Source organism: Seriola aureovittata, chromosome 3 (genome assembly GCF_021018895.1).
Source record: "Seriola aureovittata isolate HTS-2021-v1 ecotype China chromosome 3, ASM2101889v1, whole genome shotgun sequence".
In the NCBI taxonomy this organism is placed as follows: Eukaryota; Metazoa; Chordata; class Actinopteri; order Carangiformes; family Carangidae; genus Seriola; species Seriola aureovittata.
This window is the reverse complement of record NC_079366.1, coordinates 30,330,771-30,348,684: the sequence shown is the minus strand read 5'-3', so window position 1 is coordinate 30,348,684 and position 17,914 is coordinate 30,330,771. Positions and strand designations below refer to the sequence as shown.

The following is a 17,914-nucleotide window of genomic DNA, read 5'->3' as shown; positions in this document are numbered from 1 at the left end:
ACGGAGAAAGAGGCATTCAAAGACAAAAGACACTGAGTGTAAATCAGAGACTGTAAATGAATGTGTTATTTTCAGTTTGACGAAGTTATTCACGTTCATCAGAAGGAAAAATTCCACCTTAAAACAGGGTTTATCATATGACTTACTTATTTATACTTATATGACAGTAAAGTCATATAACTTGAATAAACTTTATTCTCTGCCCTTCACACACGAGGGCGGAGGTTTGGCTTCAGAAATAGAAAACAAAATAGAATTAAAAATCAGCAGAGAAATACAGAAAGTAAAGCCCACCTGTTCTCCTTTCTCCAGCATCTTGAAGAACCTGCGTCGGTTCTTCGGTCTCATGTGATCCGGACTGACTCCATGATGTTGAGATCAGATCATCCGGTGCAGGACTCCTTCCTCTTCCCCTGGTCTCTAACGGCCTGTTCTTCATGACTCTGTAAGTTTATTATCATTAATACAGTTCAGCCTCCAGTATGATCCTACAGTTCAATCCAAACAGTTTCAACACAAACTGAACATTATAAACGTCATGAAGAAGGATTTCAGATTCATTGCAGGGCTGTTGCATAAACTGCATTAGTTTTATCTATTCCTATTAAATTGGTGTTAGTTGATTTTGTCCGACTCATTAAACGATAAAGAGTTTTATCTTGTTGTCACTCAGAAAATCTGCAAAACCCTTTCAGCTTGAATTAAAAACCCTGAGGTTTTTCCCACCACAGGTTTTTAATTTAAACACAAAAGCTTAAAACTGAGTGAAGTTTCATCAGTAAACAGACAAAGCGTCTGACCTGTAGACATTTCTTTTTGTTGAACACGAATCAGGTTTGTTCACCAGGGATTTTGTTTTTACCTCCTGGTTGGTCGACAAGAAGACATCATCACAGGAATACAAAGTCTGACGACACGTGATTTCAAACCCACTGATTTATTGTGTTTTAAATGTAGTAAACAGTGAAAGAGTCACAGTGTAAACAGACGCATCAAAATTCAAATCCAGCCCAAAACAGAAAATATTTCATTTGCATCATCCTTCCCAGATTAATTTTTTTACGCCTTATTTGAGTTGAAATCAATACAATGCTTTTATTTTGAAATTTCTGATTTAAACAACATATTTTCGCATTCAAAAGAGCACCGATCTTTGGTCAGTTGAGTTCAGATTCAGAGCTCGTTTTAGACAATAAATCTGCAAAAATGTCAAAATAAAGAGTCAAATTAAAAGAAATAAAAATCCAGCTTAAGGTAAATGTTATTAACATGGTTGTTCTGCAGTGAATGACAAAATGAAACATCACGCAACTTTAATCAAATACACGTTTGTATTGCACTGAACTAAGGAGCGACACACCAACACTTTATGATTTAAATGTGAAATAAAATAATATACTGTGTTTCAGAAACCAAACCAAACCAAAACAAAACCAAACTTCAACCAAACCCTAAATTAAAAGTGTTAATTTTTTATTTTAATCAGTGATGCTGTTCGTACTGTACAGCTACAGCTCATTTATCTTCCTCTAAATAAAATAGACTCTGCAGTTCACTGATTTCTTTTGTATTTTTAACTTTTCTTTTTTTGATCCAACACTCATATTTTGTTCTTTTATATTTCTGCATTCACTTTATAGAATAAAATAACTTATTTCATTATTTTATATTTATTTATATATATATATATATATATATATATATTATATATATATATACATATACTGTATATTTTTAGTAAAGTGCAATTGAATGTTGAATTGATTAGTAGTTAAATTGTTATTTGATCATCAGCCCTTTAACAAAGAGAATGTTCCATCAATGATAATCAATATGAAATCAGTCTCCTTATGTTTTCATATATTTCATAGAAGCTACTCTGTTATTATTATATATTTTAATATCTTATTATTATATTAGTAAGTTAATCTCGTTATCTGATATATTAAATCATCACTCAAAACAATCGCACAAACATTCATGATTTGGAGGTTTTACGGTGCAAAAATAAAACTGACTTTCCACATTAATAACAGCATTATTCATTTATTTATTTATTCTAACTTTGCATATCTCCATACCAAACAGACCAGACCTGTCGATCACCTGGTGATATGTAGTGTGAAAATGACTGATGAGTGAACAGCTGATGTTTCCTTTTAGGAATAGTTTCCTCTGTCATGCCGACAGTCGGACGTTCAGATCTGTACCAATAAATATTAAATATGAAGCCTGACACCCAAAATGTCAAACTACTTCTTTAAAATATGAGTAAATTTAAAAAAAACGTGTTTCATTATGTCATTTTCATGTGTATGTTTATACAATACACAACAGGAAGTAGAACATTCCTCAGACACGTCATATTAACAGTCTAATAAATATAATATAATCATATAACATAATCTGTGATTTTGTTATTTAAACTCTTTACGTTCATTTTCATTCTGGATTCAAAATATTCTCTTTAAAGATGTTTTTCTTTAAATTGTGCCGTTATCTTTTGTGCATTTAAAACAATCAACAATGCCTATAATTTATCACGGTTGTTATTTTATTTTAAGAATTAAACTCTTAATTTGGCGGTTTCTTACTCCAGTGTATTTTAAGTGTCATTAGTGGCAGTCTGGAGAACTCTCGTAGGCCTGATGGTTTTACTTTGGCAGGTACTTCCTGTAATTTTAACAGTTATTCATCTAAGTTAATTACTACACACGAATATGTACAAATTTAATGCACTCAAATATTGCAACAGATCAACTTCATCCAGAGCTGAGTCATGGTCAATATTATAATGTCAGAAACATTAAAGGCACATTCAGAGTGGTCAGTGAGCCGCTTGGTTGGTGTTAAATAAACAGTCTGACATTTTAGTACATCTTCTTCTTCTCTGTCTTATTCACAGTCAGATGTTTCAGACACCAGACAGAGAAATATCCAGGAAGTGTTTAGCCAAGCTTAGCACAAAGACTGGAAATGGGGGGAAACTGTTAGCTGAGCTCCATCAATATAGCTTATAGTGGGGTTGTCAGGTTTGAACTGTAACTACAGGATGGACTGCTGACCAGACTCCTAGTTAACAAGATGAAGAAGAGTAAACTAGGTGGGTCTGACTGTTTTTTTTCTCTTGTAACATTAAAAGTGAAACTGATTGTTTGAAAAAACAAAAAAAAAGCAGAAATCTACAATAACCTGCATCCTGACAAAGTGTGAAGCTCAGCAGCTGAACAGGTTTATGTTAAATCAAAACAGAGCCGAAATGAAACCAGAACTTCCAGGTTTTGATCCAGAAGTAAGAAAACTTCATTAATATTTGCACTAATGACTAAAATTCCAGCATTGGATCGTTGTCTTTTTCAGAGGATGTTATTTTATGTTTTTTAGAGGCCTTTAATGAACCCCATTTCCCATAAGCCCTAGATGTTTGTGAGCTAACGCCACGTTCACGTCATGTCAGAGTTACCATAATTATCAGTTTCCCTCTTGTAAACAGGATTCATGTCAACACCCAAGTCAGGAAATTGAATCCTATATGTCCGACTTAAAAAGTACAGAGGCGGAGTATAAGTCTGTTGTTTAAGTGGCTATATGTGATGTTTCTGTTGTGGGTTCCTGATGATAGTCACTTGCTAAGCTAAGCTAAGCAAAGCTAAGCTTCAGCCATCTTTGAATTTACAAAACAAGAAGTGAGAATACGCTACTTTGTCTTCTCGTGATGTATTGAAGGCAAATTGGACGCTACAGTGACTCACTACAGACCGAGGCTAGCTGTTAGCATGATAACTTCAGTAGCAAAACAAGAGTTAACATTGGCGTTGCTTTCCACCGCTGGAGACAGCTCTTGGCAAATAAAGAAATTAAGGTTAATGCTGAACTCGCTACGTTTCTTCTAGACCGGTAAGTAAACAGCTGCTAATGCTATCGCTAGCTATGTAGCATTAGTGAGAACCTACAGCTATATAGCACCTTTAAAGGCAATTAAATACTGAGATTTAATAGATATAGTGCTATATTGAACAAGTGTGGTATTTTTTTTTACACTTTGTTCAAATTACACTCCTGCGTAGTAACCATCAGTAGTGTTTTGTAGCACACAGGTGTCTTGCTAGCTAGTACGGCTAATGTGATCATTTGTGTCTTTCTATTTTGTTTAGTAAGAGTTTATTGATTAAGGCAGTTGGGCTCTCCAGTCTTTCCCATCATTCCCTTCCCTCCCGCATAAATAATTAAGGTGATGCTGATGTGACATGAACGCAGCTTTAGTGAGCGATTTACATAAAATCTCAGACTGTTCTTTAAAAGGTTAACAGGGAACGCCTCATGTGTTAGTATGGAGGTTTGGTCGAGTCGTTGCTCTGTAGATCACATAAACATTGAGGTTAGTGTGGTTCTGCCGCAGTAGTTGTTTCTCGTGCAGCAGGACTGTAACAGTGTAATATTGCTCTACTGTACTCTACTGTAGGATGGCCCACTGTACCACAGAGATGGTGTTAACCATATGATATGACTGCTTATTTCAACATTTTGTACAAAAATACAAACGCATGACAAAATCAGAAATCCACAGTCTCAGCGAATCCTGGTCTGGGTTCACCACTCCTGTTTGATCCACACAGGCTGGACTACAGACCACCAGGACTGCAGGGTTGTAAAGACTTTGACCCCATCTTACTCGAGTTACTCCCATAAAGGATTTGTTCACCGTTGTTCAACCACAAACCTCTAGATAAATAAGCCAAGATAAAGAGTCGCTTCAACCTGACACAAGTCTGGCTTTACAACCCAAGAAAGAAGCGGACTCGTCCTGGTGTTTGAAGGCCTGATCGATTGACACACTGGAATGATAAAACCCAACGAAGAACCCAGGTTTGGGTTAACAGTGAACAAATCCTTCAATAATCTCACAACTTTCGTGATATTCATGTAGCATGTTATTGAGTGAAAAATCCGCAGTTTTTGAAAGTGGATGATGAAGTATTCTGACAGCATGTGATGGATTTCAGAATAGATTCATGAACCCAGGCAATAGAGTGATACAGAACCATGTAAAACTTCAGATGAATAGAAAACGTGACAGTCGCCAAAACTGATTTAAGAAGTTCTCCAGCATGATGATGATGTCTAGGTCCCAAACTGAAAACACAACTTAGTGAGAGTAGTTTGTGTCCGAAACGAGGCTAAACTTGGTTGAAAAGGGACAGTTTAAATTTCCCTCTCTGTTTTCAGAAGTTGTAACCTTCAAATCTAGAAAACAGAATATTTCAACCAAACCAAGCCCAGTTTTCATCTTCATGCCTTTTCACCTGCAAAGCGACAAACCAGTACTCACTGAGTGATGTCTTCACATGTCTGAAGAGTCCTGAAAAGAAAAAGTAGAACCAAGCTAGAAGGAATTTCATTAAATCCCCTGTGATCCACCTTCTCCTGGTTCTGTCAGAGGAGTTTGGGCCTGAATGGGTTGCCCCTGACCGAGGAATAGGCCCCGATGTGGGTGATGAGGTTGGGTTCAACGCTGTGAGACCTTTCCCCAGGGATCATCCTCGCCATGTGATATAGAACCATGTCTTTGGCGTTCCCCTTGACACAGAACGAGCCGTCCAGGTACTCGGCCACCCTAAGCGAGGTGTTGCCGGGGTAGAGCATGGCCGGGGTGCAGCACTCGGTGGCCGGGGAGACGGCGTAGAACTGCGGGGAAAGTCTACGCACCTCCAGAAGGTAGTGCCGCCCCAGCAGCTCCGCAGCTGCCATGAAGTAAAGGGTGAAGAAGAGGAGGTGGCCGGCCGACAGCGTGAAGGAGAAAGAGCAGGGGTTCCAGTAGGGAAAGGTGAGGAGGAGGGCCGTCGCTCCGACCAGCCCGAGCCCCACCCACTCCAGGATGCGGTAAGGCTCTGGGTTCCAGTAGCGCTGCAACCTTTCGGGGTGATACAACTTGATGTAGAGAGTCTGGAAGGCAAAGCGACGTGACAGAAGGTCTTTAATAACCGTGAAAAAATCTTGTCTGGGCAAAGCGTCATCCTCTAAGACGACCACATTCTTGGGCTTCACCAGCTCCCATCCTTTGCGGAGACAGAAGACGTAATCCCTCTTCTCCCTCTCGAAGGTGTTGATTCGTTCCCGGTTCGCCTGCTGCTCCTCTGGGGAACGCCGGACCACCCTGAAGTGGGCCTCCAGCAGCTTGGCGTCCTGGTTTTCCTGGGGGCCACTTTCCACGTCACAGACCAGCACCTCGGCACACCGCCGCTCCCCACAGCCTCCCACAATGCTGCTCAGCTGCCGCATCACCTGGAGCAAGTAGTGGAAGTCCCGCCCCTCATTCCGCCTGGCTGTCACCACGGTAACCAGCAGCTCAGGATGCCGGGCAATGTCGCTCAATCTGGAAGACGACGACACTGCGGTGGAAGCACTCTGCCAGAAATGCAGGGCGTCCTGACCTCGGTTGAGACTCTCCTGCAGGACATCCTCACTCATGGAGTCCAGGTACATGGTCCTGATGAAGAAGTAAGAGTAAAGCAGCTGATGGCAGCACAGAGGAAGAACGATGCAGAACGTGATGATACACAGGACGAGGGCTTGAGTGACGGTGCTCGACCATCGCAAGTACTGACTGAAGAACGCTTTCCATCGAGGCATTGATGAAACATCCGTCTGAGGTCACGCAGCGATGAAGTCAGACAGAGGAGTTCCGCTCAGGAGGGTTTAGGTCAACATTTACGGTGTCCCAGCATGCAGTTTGCTTTAGAAAACCCACAGGACTGACCACAACGGTGAAACCCGATGAACCGGCCGTGAACTGATAGCTCTCTGGAAAATGAGACGGGTGTTGGCACGACTTCTTGTGAAGATGGAGGAGAGAGTTTCGGCTCGGTCCTGGTCGTCTGCATCAGTAGGGAGAGACGAGATGAAGGTTTAATCCTCAGTTATTGTTCTCAACTGTTTTCAACCTGTATGAAACATAAAAAACCAAAGGAAAAGGCTATAAATCACATCCTCGTTTATCATCTTTGCAAAGCATATCCAATGGAAAACCAAGCTTCTACCTTTCACAACAGTTCTGCAAATTTTTATTACAGAGTTTAAAATGATGAGAAGGTTTTGTTGATCTTGGTTTAGTTCCTCTTACCTCAGTGTAAAAAACTTTATTTGTATATTCAATGGCAGAATGCTACAACTGATGAACATACATATTAATTTCCTGAAGTATAAGTCTTCACTTCTTAGTTATTCTTCTCTTCAATGTCCTTTTATGTTTCATTAACTGTATGCACAGGCTTCACAGTGTGTAAGAGTGTATTATTCAATCACAAGACACAATCTTTTTATGGCTGCACAGCTGAATCAAACTGATGTCTGTGCATCATTTTAGACACATTTTCCCCAAACTGACAGGTTTGAGATATTTGGAAATTGTGGGATCTCCACGAGAATTTAAAATAAAGTTGTGTGAGTTGAAAAAAGTTTGAACTAAACTGCATGAGTGTGTAAAGATGGAGAAACAAAACAATACTACTAAATGTCCCTATTTCCATTAAAAGAGTTACTGCTTCCTAAAGTGATTTCAATGCAAGTGATGGGGAATAAAATCCCCCCCTCCTCATTCTGCATAAATATTACTTCATTAATATGGCGCTTTAACTGTTGTAGTTGCTGTTGTGGAGGAAATATCATGCTGAAAGAAATGTAATGATGATGATGATTGATTGGATTAGATGATAATGATTTGTTTAATTGACTGAATGCAAGAGTTTCAGACTATCATCAGTTTTCAGATTATCATGAACGCCTCAGTTAATTTCTACACAGAACAACATCCTTCACAGACGGGACAGGAGGAGCGATTACACACACCCGTGGACAAAATATGAGACAATGGGCGCAGACATGACTAAGAGCCCCACCCTTCCGACACTGGGCTAACATTCCCAGACTGAGCGAGACACAAAATCCCTACAAACACATTTCTTTCACAAAGCGTTTGAATAATCTCTATTTTTAAATATTTCACAAACTTAAATTCCTTATTTGTGTTTCTATTTTTATTATGTTTTTATTGTTTTATGATTCATTTGTCTGCATGTGTTTTGTTTTTTCATCCCGGTGAAGCACTTTGTAAACTCTGATTTTGATAAGTGCTAAATAAATAAACTTTATTATTATTATTTTTACATTATAAATGATACGGGCTGCATTATTTCGTGACACGTTGTTTTTATTGTCAGTTTGTGTCTCTTTGTAGTTGTTTTGTTTCTCTGCTGTTGTTTTTCATTTGTGTATTTGTGTCTCTTTCTTGTCATTTTGGTAATTTTGTTTCTCTTTATTGTCATTTTCTGTGTATTTTTGGTCATTTTGTTTCAATTTGTAGTCAATTTGTTTGTCTTTATTGTCATTCTGTTTCTTCTTTGTAGTTGTTGTTATTCTGCATTATATCCTCATGTTTATAAATGGGGAGGAGCTTCTAACAGCTACTGATTCCGTCCATGTGGCCTAAACTACAAGAGGCTACCTGCAAGAAAACAACATGATGTCCAGCAAGAATAAAGAGTTAGTGTCACATACTGAACAAACCATTAATGTGAAACTATGTAGAGCCTTTTATATATCTATGGTTATTGTATACAGCCAGTTTAAGCCTCATATAGCGACTGTAAAGTAGTAAACAGTTTCTGCTAACTGTAGGTTCTTGCTTAACAGTGAAAGTGACACAGAAACACGGTGCAAAACCGTCTGTACTGTCTCTGACTCCGGGTTAATCACATTAAACACATTAATCATATTTAACACATTAAACACAAACACCTGGACGGTGTTAATTGTTCGCTTTTACTGTGACAGTGTCTATTATGTCGCTTCCGGTACAGCGTGTCCACACAATCAAAGATCAATGCTTAAACTAACCAGCTGGTTATCGGTTAGTTAGCGCGGAGCTAACTGACGGAGCTAACTGACGTCCCTGGTGAAACATCATGGCGGACAGGTCGGTGTTTCACAGACATAAAAACGCGGAGGTTTTCAGACTCACGTACAGTTGAGGAGCTGCTGCGGTTCTTCTGGTCTCTGCCATGTCCAAACATCACAGCTGCTCCCTCCCAGGTACCGTAACACCCGCGGCTCCGATACCGTAACACTGCGACTACAGGCGCAGGGAAGTTCCGCTCCTGACCAGCAGGTGGCAGTACAGGCCCTGAGAGAGCAACTGCATGGGATAGATACGGTCACATTATACGACTACTACTACTGTTACTATAACTATTATATACTATATACTATATAATTGTGATGTTGAGATATGTCACCTATAAAGGGATATATTATACATTTTCTGGATATATGAAAATATAGCCACATTAATAACATATATGAAATACCCATAGGAGAATTTATATTTAAAAATGTGTGAATTTTTATGTAGTATAACATGTTGCTACCATATGTATTAACAATATATATTTGAGTTATATTTGCAAGTTTAATAAAACAACATACATAAAGAAATTATATATATATATACTGTATATATATAATTATATAATTTCTATATGTATGTCGTTTATGTATAACTCAAATATATATTGTTAAAATATATATGCTTTTCTTATTAATTTTATCATTCATTTTTCATCTTCTAGGAAAGTTGTCGCAGACTTTTGGACCCCAGCGTATATAACATCAGCATATACTGACAGGCTTGTGGATGGCTATATATTTATGAAACTTATTTATACAATATCAGCTATGTACATAAACATACATATTTGTATGGGCTAGACATATATGGCAATATACAAAATTGTTCCAATTTCTAAGAGGTTTTATACTTTATATATAAGTGCTCAGAGTGCAAATATATATCCTATACATATACTGTATATATATGTGTGTGTGTGTGTATATATATATATATATATATAATGTGTAAAGTGTGTCTTGGTGTCTCTTTTCATCTCTTCATCTCAGTAACAGAATGTTACTGTGACTGTTACAGACAGATGTGAGTTTATCTCTGATCTGAACAGGTGTCTCACGTCAGAGTGACGTTCACCTCCGACACAAGCTCACAAAACATCCTTCAGATCGTTTATCAGGAATGTCAGATACACCAGAGTCAAACTGTGAACATGTTGAAGCAACTATTTTGATAATTGATTAATTATTTAAGTTTTCAACTTCAAATTTTCCACAGTGTGGTACCTCAGTAAAGGACCTGAGGTCAGTGAGCCGTCACCTGTGTTCTTGTCTATGTTTAGTAATAACCCCTGTAGATGCAGTGAGCTCAGGTGACAGTGATCCATCAGTTTATAGCTCAGCAGGAACAACAGCGAGACACCGGCACACTGACAGTGTCCCTACCGAGCCGTGCCAGGCCGAGCCGAGCCGAGCCGGTCCAACTGGCAGACGGCGTTCCACGCCTCCACAACTCACAGCTGCCAAAGTGCCCTAGAGCAAGACACTGAGGTTTACGGAGCCACCAAAACACAAATATATAGTTTCATTTTTTTAAGTCTCAGTAATTTTCTGAAACAGCTGCTCACTGTATTTTTTTATCAAACAAACAGGAGGAAATATCGAATTTGTTGGGGACTATTTTCAGCGGCGGATTAATCCACATTTGGCGCTGTAGTGACTATTCGGGGCAGCAGGACGGTGTGTGTGGGAGCACATTTTAGATAGTGACATAGTTACTTTACTCACTTTAATCTCTTCAACTACCAGAGGGATCTGGATGAGGATGAACTCTCTAGCGCCACCCTCAGGACACACAGGACAAACAGATAAATCATCCATCCAACCAACAGGACTTCAGACTGATGCTCTGTTTGTGTTCAGTATTTAGGTTACATCCATAAAGTGTCTGATGGAGTCTGATAATTCAGTAAATTTCAGCGGCGCTCTAAGAGTAAACGGCTGAACTGAAAATGTTGAACCATGAGCCGTAATGAGCAGTTTGGGGTATTGATCCAGGACTGCAGCATTTATCATCTTATCATGAAGTATTCAGCGCCGAGCTCAGGCTCTGCTGATTGTCCTGAAGATTAGATAACACAGTGTCTCCCCGGCAGACAGCCCATTACCTAATAACACTATCAGCGGGACAATAGAGCAGAGGGGAAAGAAGGAATTTACCTGCAGCTCAGGTTGCATCACTTTGTAGAAACTGAATCCTGGAGCAGCAGTTTACAGGTGGGTGGGGGTCGGGTGGGGTGGGGGGTGGGTGGATAGTCCAGCACCAGGAGAGAAATCGTTTTCCTTGTTTATATTGAGTCTTTTAATGCCTCTGGAAGCCGAGCCCATAAAACCACAGGCCAGTGGCGCAAGAGGAACCGTCAGGGAATCATCAGAGTCAGCAGGATTCATCCTCTGGGGAACAACAATGTTTCAGAAAAAGTTTGAGCAAGTCCATCCAATAGATGTTAAGAAGTGGAAATTTTTACCTACAAATGGTGCAAGATGAAAAGTTACAGGATCATCACATTCATCAGGATTCATCCTCTGGGGAACATGAATGTTTTAATAAAAGTTTGTGACAGTCCATCCAGTAGATGTTCAGATATTTTTGCTGAATAAATGGAAATTTTGACCTGCTGGTGATGAAAGACAAAAAGTCAGGAAATTAGCAATTTCATCAGGATTCATCCTCTGGGGAACATGAATGTTTTAATAAAAGTTTGTGACAGTCCATCCAGTAGATGTTCAGATATTTTGCTAATTAAATGGAAGTTTTGACCTCCTCATGGTGGAGGACAAACTGTCCATGAACTCAGGCTTCACCCTTTGGGGAACATGAATGTCTTTGGAAAATGTTTTGCCAAACGCAGGTTTTTACAACTACTACCACTAACCTTTGCTTCTCTTCTGTCTACAGAAAACTTAATCGTCTACAAAGTTTTGTATTGCGTTACAAGCAATAAGGTGCATGAATAAATCAGAAGAGACTGTGTGTTAATCTCTAAAGACAGACGACATCTGGAAGGTTTTGTCTCAACTGTTGTTTTCCACAGGATTTAAAGTTTGGAGAAACAGTAGTTCTGGTTCTTGTATAGAGAAGGTTTTGGACGAGGTTCTGGACAGTCCTCGTCCTCTGACATGTCTACAGACTGTTGTCTCCATCAGGAGTGGGTTTCCCAGGCAGCAGGATAGGATGACAGCGGCAGGAAACCAGATCCAGCTCGGCGATTATCTGAGGTGTCTGTCGGACGGCTCTCCTCCTCAGCAGCCCGTCCTGCCAAATGAGATGCCGGTTGTTTCCATGGTTCTGTTGTTTACAGTGTGAGGTGTGACAGGCTGCAGGGTCACAAACTGATCTGAGCTCAGATGCTCACACATAGAAAAAATAGTCTGAAACCATTCGACCTTCTGACAAGGGCTTCTTAAGAGTGACCAGCACTCGATGCTTTATTTGCATTATCACTGTGACTCTTTAGCCTTGTTAGCCAGTTTGACCCAGAATCATTAAAGAAGAATGGTCAGTTTAGCTTAGCACAAAGACTGGAAGCAGGGGGAACTGTTAGCTTAGCTCAATTAAAAGGGGAAACGTCTACCTCTGTTATATCTTGCTGGCTAACCAGCTAGTTACCAGTCCATCCTGTAGTCAGCTGGGTTTAGCTGACATCCAAAGAACAACTCCACTATGAGCTCGAGACTTTAGAGATGCTAACAAATAGCTTCAGTAAATAAAAAACGCAACATCTCCTTTTTTCTTGTTGTGTTTGCATTTAAACAACGAAGAGTAAATGAGAGACAAGTCGCCTAAAGGCGGGTTTTCCCTCTTCTGATGGAACCTGGCGAACACTTTCCCCCTGCTTCCAGTCTTTGTGCTAAGCTAGGCTAATAGATTAACTGATATCAACTCTGATACAATAATTAATGTGAAATCATAAAAAATAATAATATTATCATTATTCAGTATGATCATATTCAGATTAATCAAATCTACAAAAAAACTGGAGCAAATCTAAATTAAATCACCGTCACTGAGACTTTATTACAGTTACTAATGAGTCTGTTGTTGTTGTTGTTGTTGTTGTTGTTGCTAATGGAAGCAGGGCTGCTGCAGGTTGTCATGGTGATGAATGAGTCACGCTGGACAAACACTGATAAGTGTCTGTGTCTCACCGACCCTCCATCACACTGACCGCCCACACATCCGGCGGAGCTCAGCCGGCTAACGGCTCTCACTCTCCGCAGCTCCGGTGCGCGCTGGCCGCCGGGCGTGTCTCCGCGCGGCTGATGGGGATTCCGGTTTTTCCAGTCGGATCCTTCTGGTTTAAACCGCAGCAGCTCTGAGTCCCGCGTCAGTCTGAGCAGCAGCAGCAGCAGCAGCAGCAGCAGCAGCAGGAACAGGATGGCCTCCAACACCGCCACCATGGGGAACCTCCCCAGCGGGATCGGAATATGTACGACCATCCCCGACATCCTCTACCTGCCGGAACTGGTAAGAATCAGCAGCTGCAGAGGTTTTACACAGGAGAGGAACTTTTCTCTGTGAGGTGTGAGCGCGCTCAGCGGTGCGCACGGTGCGGGCACTTTGACGCAGCTTTTACGCACGGCTGAAAACATCCTGTCCAGCCTTGTTTTAATTAGTAATAATGATTGAGACAGTCTCACTGCTGTGTAGCTTCCAACTAAAGACAAACATGTTCATGACAGACTTGTTAAGTGTAGCGGTCTGATTCTGGTTTCCTGGAAACCGGAACCAGACGCCGGACTGGGAACCAGTGAAATGACGTTGTGCCGCTGCTGAGGACTCAGTGATGTTTAGACAGAAAACAAACCGCTCTCACGTGATGAAGCTGAACCTGCAGCAGTTCAGTGATCTGAACATCTTCTGTCATTTGTGTTAAAAGAATCTAAACTTCATCTTTCCTTTGTTTCTGAAGCTAAAAGGTCAAAATATTTTAGATATCTGAAATTTAAATTCTGTGCATTTTAATTTATTTGTTTGTTTTAATTGTTTCTGAAGCTTTTTAAAGAAGAAGAAAGAAAACAATTGTGATCCACTAACAAACATAAAAAATGATAGTTTTTATGTTTGATACAGAAATGTGTTTATATATCAGATATATATGAAGTTAAATATGTGAGGGAACAAAGTCAAACAGTGTAAATTTAACTTACCCAGATTAATTTGATCAAACTTTAACTCACAAAAACAGATGTTTTTATCTTTGTTTATAAAAATATGATCATCACCTTTATGATAAATTATTAATATTTTAGGACAAAAAGTCTTAGTTTGATAGTGGCGTAAATCCAGCACGAACGGCACTGGACCCCAGATGGATGATGTCCCAAAGCTCGCACATTGCTGGTCCAGTACTGGCCCGACATTGGCCTGACGTTGGCCCAAGTGCTGCTAGCAGAAACCGCTAAACAGCTAAATTTGGGCCAGAGCCGGCTCTCAGAGTGGTGCCGGAACACAGCCAACCGTGCCGACACTCAGCCGCAGTTAGCATGACCCGGCTGAATACCTGGAATTTACAGGAAACGTACAAACCAGAAAACCAGAGTTAAAGTTCATGTGAATGTGTCAGGAGGAGAATAATAAACAAAATAAATGCTCAGTGCATATATGTACAGAGGTCAAAGGTCACTGCAGCCAGACGTTAAGAGGGAGCAGAGTGAACCTGCGTGACGGAGGAGAGATCAGAATGAAAGAACGTGCTGATATGAAAAGGTAGAAATGTTTGAGCCTCACACCCAGACAGACGTCAGCGCAGTCTGAGCAGAGGAGGAATGCTGCAGGCCTTTTCACATCAACTCATGCATCACACACACACACACACACACACACACACACACACACACACACACACACACACACACACACACACACACAGAACCAGAGTGTGTGAGCAGGTGGAGGGTGATGGGGATGGCAGCAGGTGGAGCTCCATGAATAATGCAGATTGTCAATCATCGGAGGTGTAGAGTGAACGAAGGCAGGAACGCCCTGAAGCTCAGGCCTGACAAGGACTTTTATTCTGAAACAACTGAACCTAAATCACTAAAAGCTGCTGCAAAGGTCACATCAGGTTGAACTGAAGTGTTGTTGTCGTCCGTCCTCTCAGAGTCTCTTATCAGAAAACACTTTATAAACAGTAGGATCGTCACTTTTTGCAGGATTGGATCAAACTGTAGATTGTGGAGGAACCAGGATCCTGTTGCCTTCATTCCCGTCCGTCAGAAATACGAACAGAGTAAAAACACAGAGCATTTGGTGCATTCAAGAAACCTCTGACATCTGAGGTTTGCTGCTGCAACACAAACTTAAATAAAATTTAGAAAAACTGCCAAATTTACGTAACTCTTTTTTTGACGGCTGTTTGAATGTGATTATTATTTTGCCCATCAACTTAAAAAGTTTGGTTTCCATGGAGACAAAAGGTTTGAGAGCGGCGTAAATCCAGCACACCTGGTTGCTGGACGAGAGGGATGCCGGCCCGACGCTGGCCCAAGCGCTGCTAACGGAGTGAATGAAGACTTTGTCATGTAGGTGCATCTCCTTGTTCTCCGTCCTCTCCGTCCTCTCCACACTCAGGTGGGAAGAGACAGTTTCATGTCCAGACAAAAGGTCCAGGACGTGTTGAGTCCAGTTTAGTCCAAGTCAGGGATGTAAAAACGAGACTACACCAGCTGATCTCAGAACAGTCTGAGGATGAGACGGATTATTAGATTCAGCCTGTTAATCAGGTTTGTTAAGTGTCTTTTCTAAAAGGTTTTTACACAAAGGGATTTAACGACCCGAGAGAAACACATTCCTGCCGCACGTGCTGAACATGCAGTTTACAGCTGAAGTGATGAGGTGGATGAACTGGTCTGATTATGGGGGGGGGGGGGGGGCAGCTGGGTCAGGATCTCCTCTGACCTGTCTCCGGTCTCGCTGCAGATCTTCGGGGGTCTGGTCTGGATCCTGGTGGCGTGCACGCTGGTGGTGCCGGCGAACCCTCAGGGCTGGGTCATGTTCGTCTCCGTCTTCTGCTTCATCATGACCTTCATCTGGACGGTGGTGTTCGCCTGCGGGGGGCATCACAACAAAGGCAGCTGGGCCGCAGCCGTAAGTCCTCCTCACATTTACACACCCACTTCATTATTTATACCACTGTATATTATTACTGCAGTACTGCAAGCTGGTATTACTACAGTACTGTGAACTGTTAGTACTACAAACTGTTATTACTACAGTACTACAAACTGTTATTACTACAGTACTGTGAACTGTTATTACTACAGTACTGCAAACTGTTATTACTACAGTACTACAAACTGTTATTACTACAGTACTGTGAACTGTTATTACTACAGTACTGCAAACTGTTATTACTACAGTACTACAAACTGTTATTACTACAGTACTACAAACTGTTATTACTACAGTACTGCAAACTGTTATTACTACAGTACTGTGAACTGTTATTACTACAGTACTACAAACTGTTATTACTACAGTACTACAAACTGTTATTACTACAGTACTACAAACTGTTATTACTACAGTACTACAAACTGTTATTACTACAGTACTACAAACTGTTATTACTACAGTACTGCGAACTGTTGGCTCTGTCAACATGTTGACATCAGAGAGGAAGATGTTAAAACCCTGGCGACAAACAATCAGTAAATATGGAGGTTTGTAAAAGAGACAAAGTGAACGCAGCATCATTAAGTTATTTAACCTTCTTCTTCTTCTTCTTCTTCTTCTGCTGCTGCTGTCAGGACTTTGCGTATCACGGCATCGCCGCCTTCTTCTACCTCAGTGCTTCAGTTTCTTTGGCCAAAGTGACCCTGGACCTGCAAGATGACAGCCAGAACTTCCAGAGCTACCAGCTGGACATCTCTGCAGTGGTGAGTTTCCATGTCGGTGAAGTGGATGATTATCTCCTTCAAAAACCAATAAAACTAATTATTAGAGATTAGTGTCTCTTTGTGGTTGTTTTGTGTCTCTTTGTGGTTGTTTTGTGTCTCTTTGTATTTATGTTGTGTCTTTGTGGCCGTTTACTCTTAAAGTGACGCTCTCCAGGTGAGGCAGAGGTGTTGTTGCTTGAAAAACTGCAGCTTATTGGACAGAGAAAATACTTAAATCTTAAATCTCCGAGCTTCTCACGTGCTCCTGAACACACCGTGGAGGAAGTGTGATAATAATTAGTCATTAATGGGATAAAACATGCTCAGACATCCTGTATCCTGTAGATACTCGCGGTCCTCAGAGGAAGAGTCCTGACGACCCTGGCGACCTCCTGACCTTTTGTCGTCTTTGTCTCCTCAGGTGTTCTCGTACGTGGCGACTCTCCTGTACTTCATCCACACCATCCTGTCCGCCATCCGATGGAAATCTTTCTAGACCCCCCCCCCCCCCCCCCGCAGAGCCCGGGGAGCAGCGCCAGAACAGAACTGATTTTTATTCATGAAGCCTGAACATGAAGCTGTGGCTCGCCGGCATGAAGGGAGGGGGACGACTGTGGAGCAACATCTGGATCACTGCAGCTGTGGCAGTGATCCGAAGTGATGGAGGACAGCGTCACAGCTGACATCACACACAACAGCTGTTTCTGCTGAGGCTGTAAATACAAACAACAACAAGCAAACAAACAAACAAACAAACAAACAAACAAACAAACAAACAAACAAACAAACAGCTCACACAATGTTCACTTATTTACTGCACCAAAAAAAAACTTTGTCGCTTTGAGCAACTCTCCATCAGACAAAGATGCGATGGACGCCGCCATCTTAAATCACATGATGCCGATCACATGACGAGAGCAGCCGTGCTCCAAACGTCACTGTTATTTGTTTGTTTGTTTGTTTGTGTTGAGCTTTGAACTCTGATTGGTCGGCAGCTGCAGAACAGTCTCCGCTTCAGGTACAAACACAGCAGACTACAAGTCTGAGAAGTGAGAGTTTCACCTGTGAACAGGTG

The 17,914-nt window shown here is 41.1% G+C and overlaps 2 protein-coding genes across 4 annotated transcripts in view; one reads left to right on the top strand and one right to left on the bottom strand.

The window, feature by feature from the left end:
* Positions 1-921: 921 nt before the first annotated feature.
* On the bottom strand, positions 922-9,493 carry pgap4 (post-GPI attachment to proteins GalNAc transferase 4). Of its 2 annotated transcripts, none has more exons than XM_056371863.1 (2): positions 9,017-9,493; positions 922-6,941 (listed from the first exon to the last, which is right to left on the bottom strand). In XM_056371863.1, the coding sequence occupies exon 2, from the start codon at positions 6,628-6,630 to the stop codon at positions 5,434-5,436; it is 1,197 nt and encodes a 398-aa protein (XP_056227838.1). In that variant the 5' UTR covers positions 6,631-6,941; positions 9,017-9,493; the 3' UTR covers positions 922-5,433. The 2 variants fall into 2 exon arrangements, with proteins under 2 accessions (XP_056227838.1, XP_056227837.1); XM_056371862.1 differs by having other exon boundaries at positions 9,021-9,493.
* Positions 9,494-11,271: 1,778 nt separating this feature from the next.
* LOC130164225 (myelin and lymphocyte protein-like) overlaps positions 11,272-17,914 on the top strand; it is a 7,743-nt gene continuing 1,100 nt past the window's right edge. The window contains exons 1-4 of one of the 2 annotated variants that reach the window (XR_008826581.1): positions 11,272-13,426; positions 15,881-16,048; positions 16,711-16,839; positions 17,261-17,857. Coding sequence is in view for 1 of the 2 variants with exons in the window: in XM_056368825.1 (XP_056224800.1) it covers positions 13,337-13,426; positions 15,881-16,048; positions 16,711-16,839; positions 17,261-17,335 (462 nt within the window). In the remaining variant the exon portion in view is untranslated. Of the gene's footprint in view, positions 13,427-15,880; positions 16,049-16,710; positions 16,840-17,260 lie in introns of both variants that reach the window. The other variant, XM_056368825.1, reaches the window with a different exon arrangement.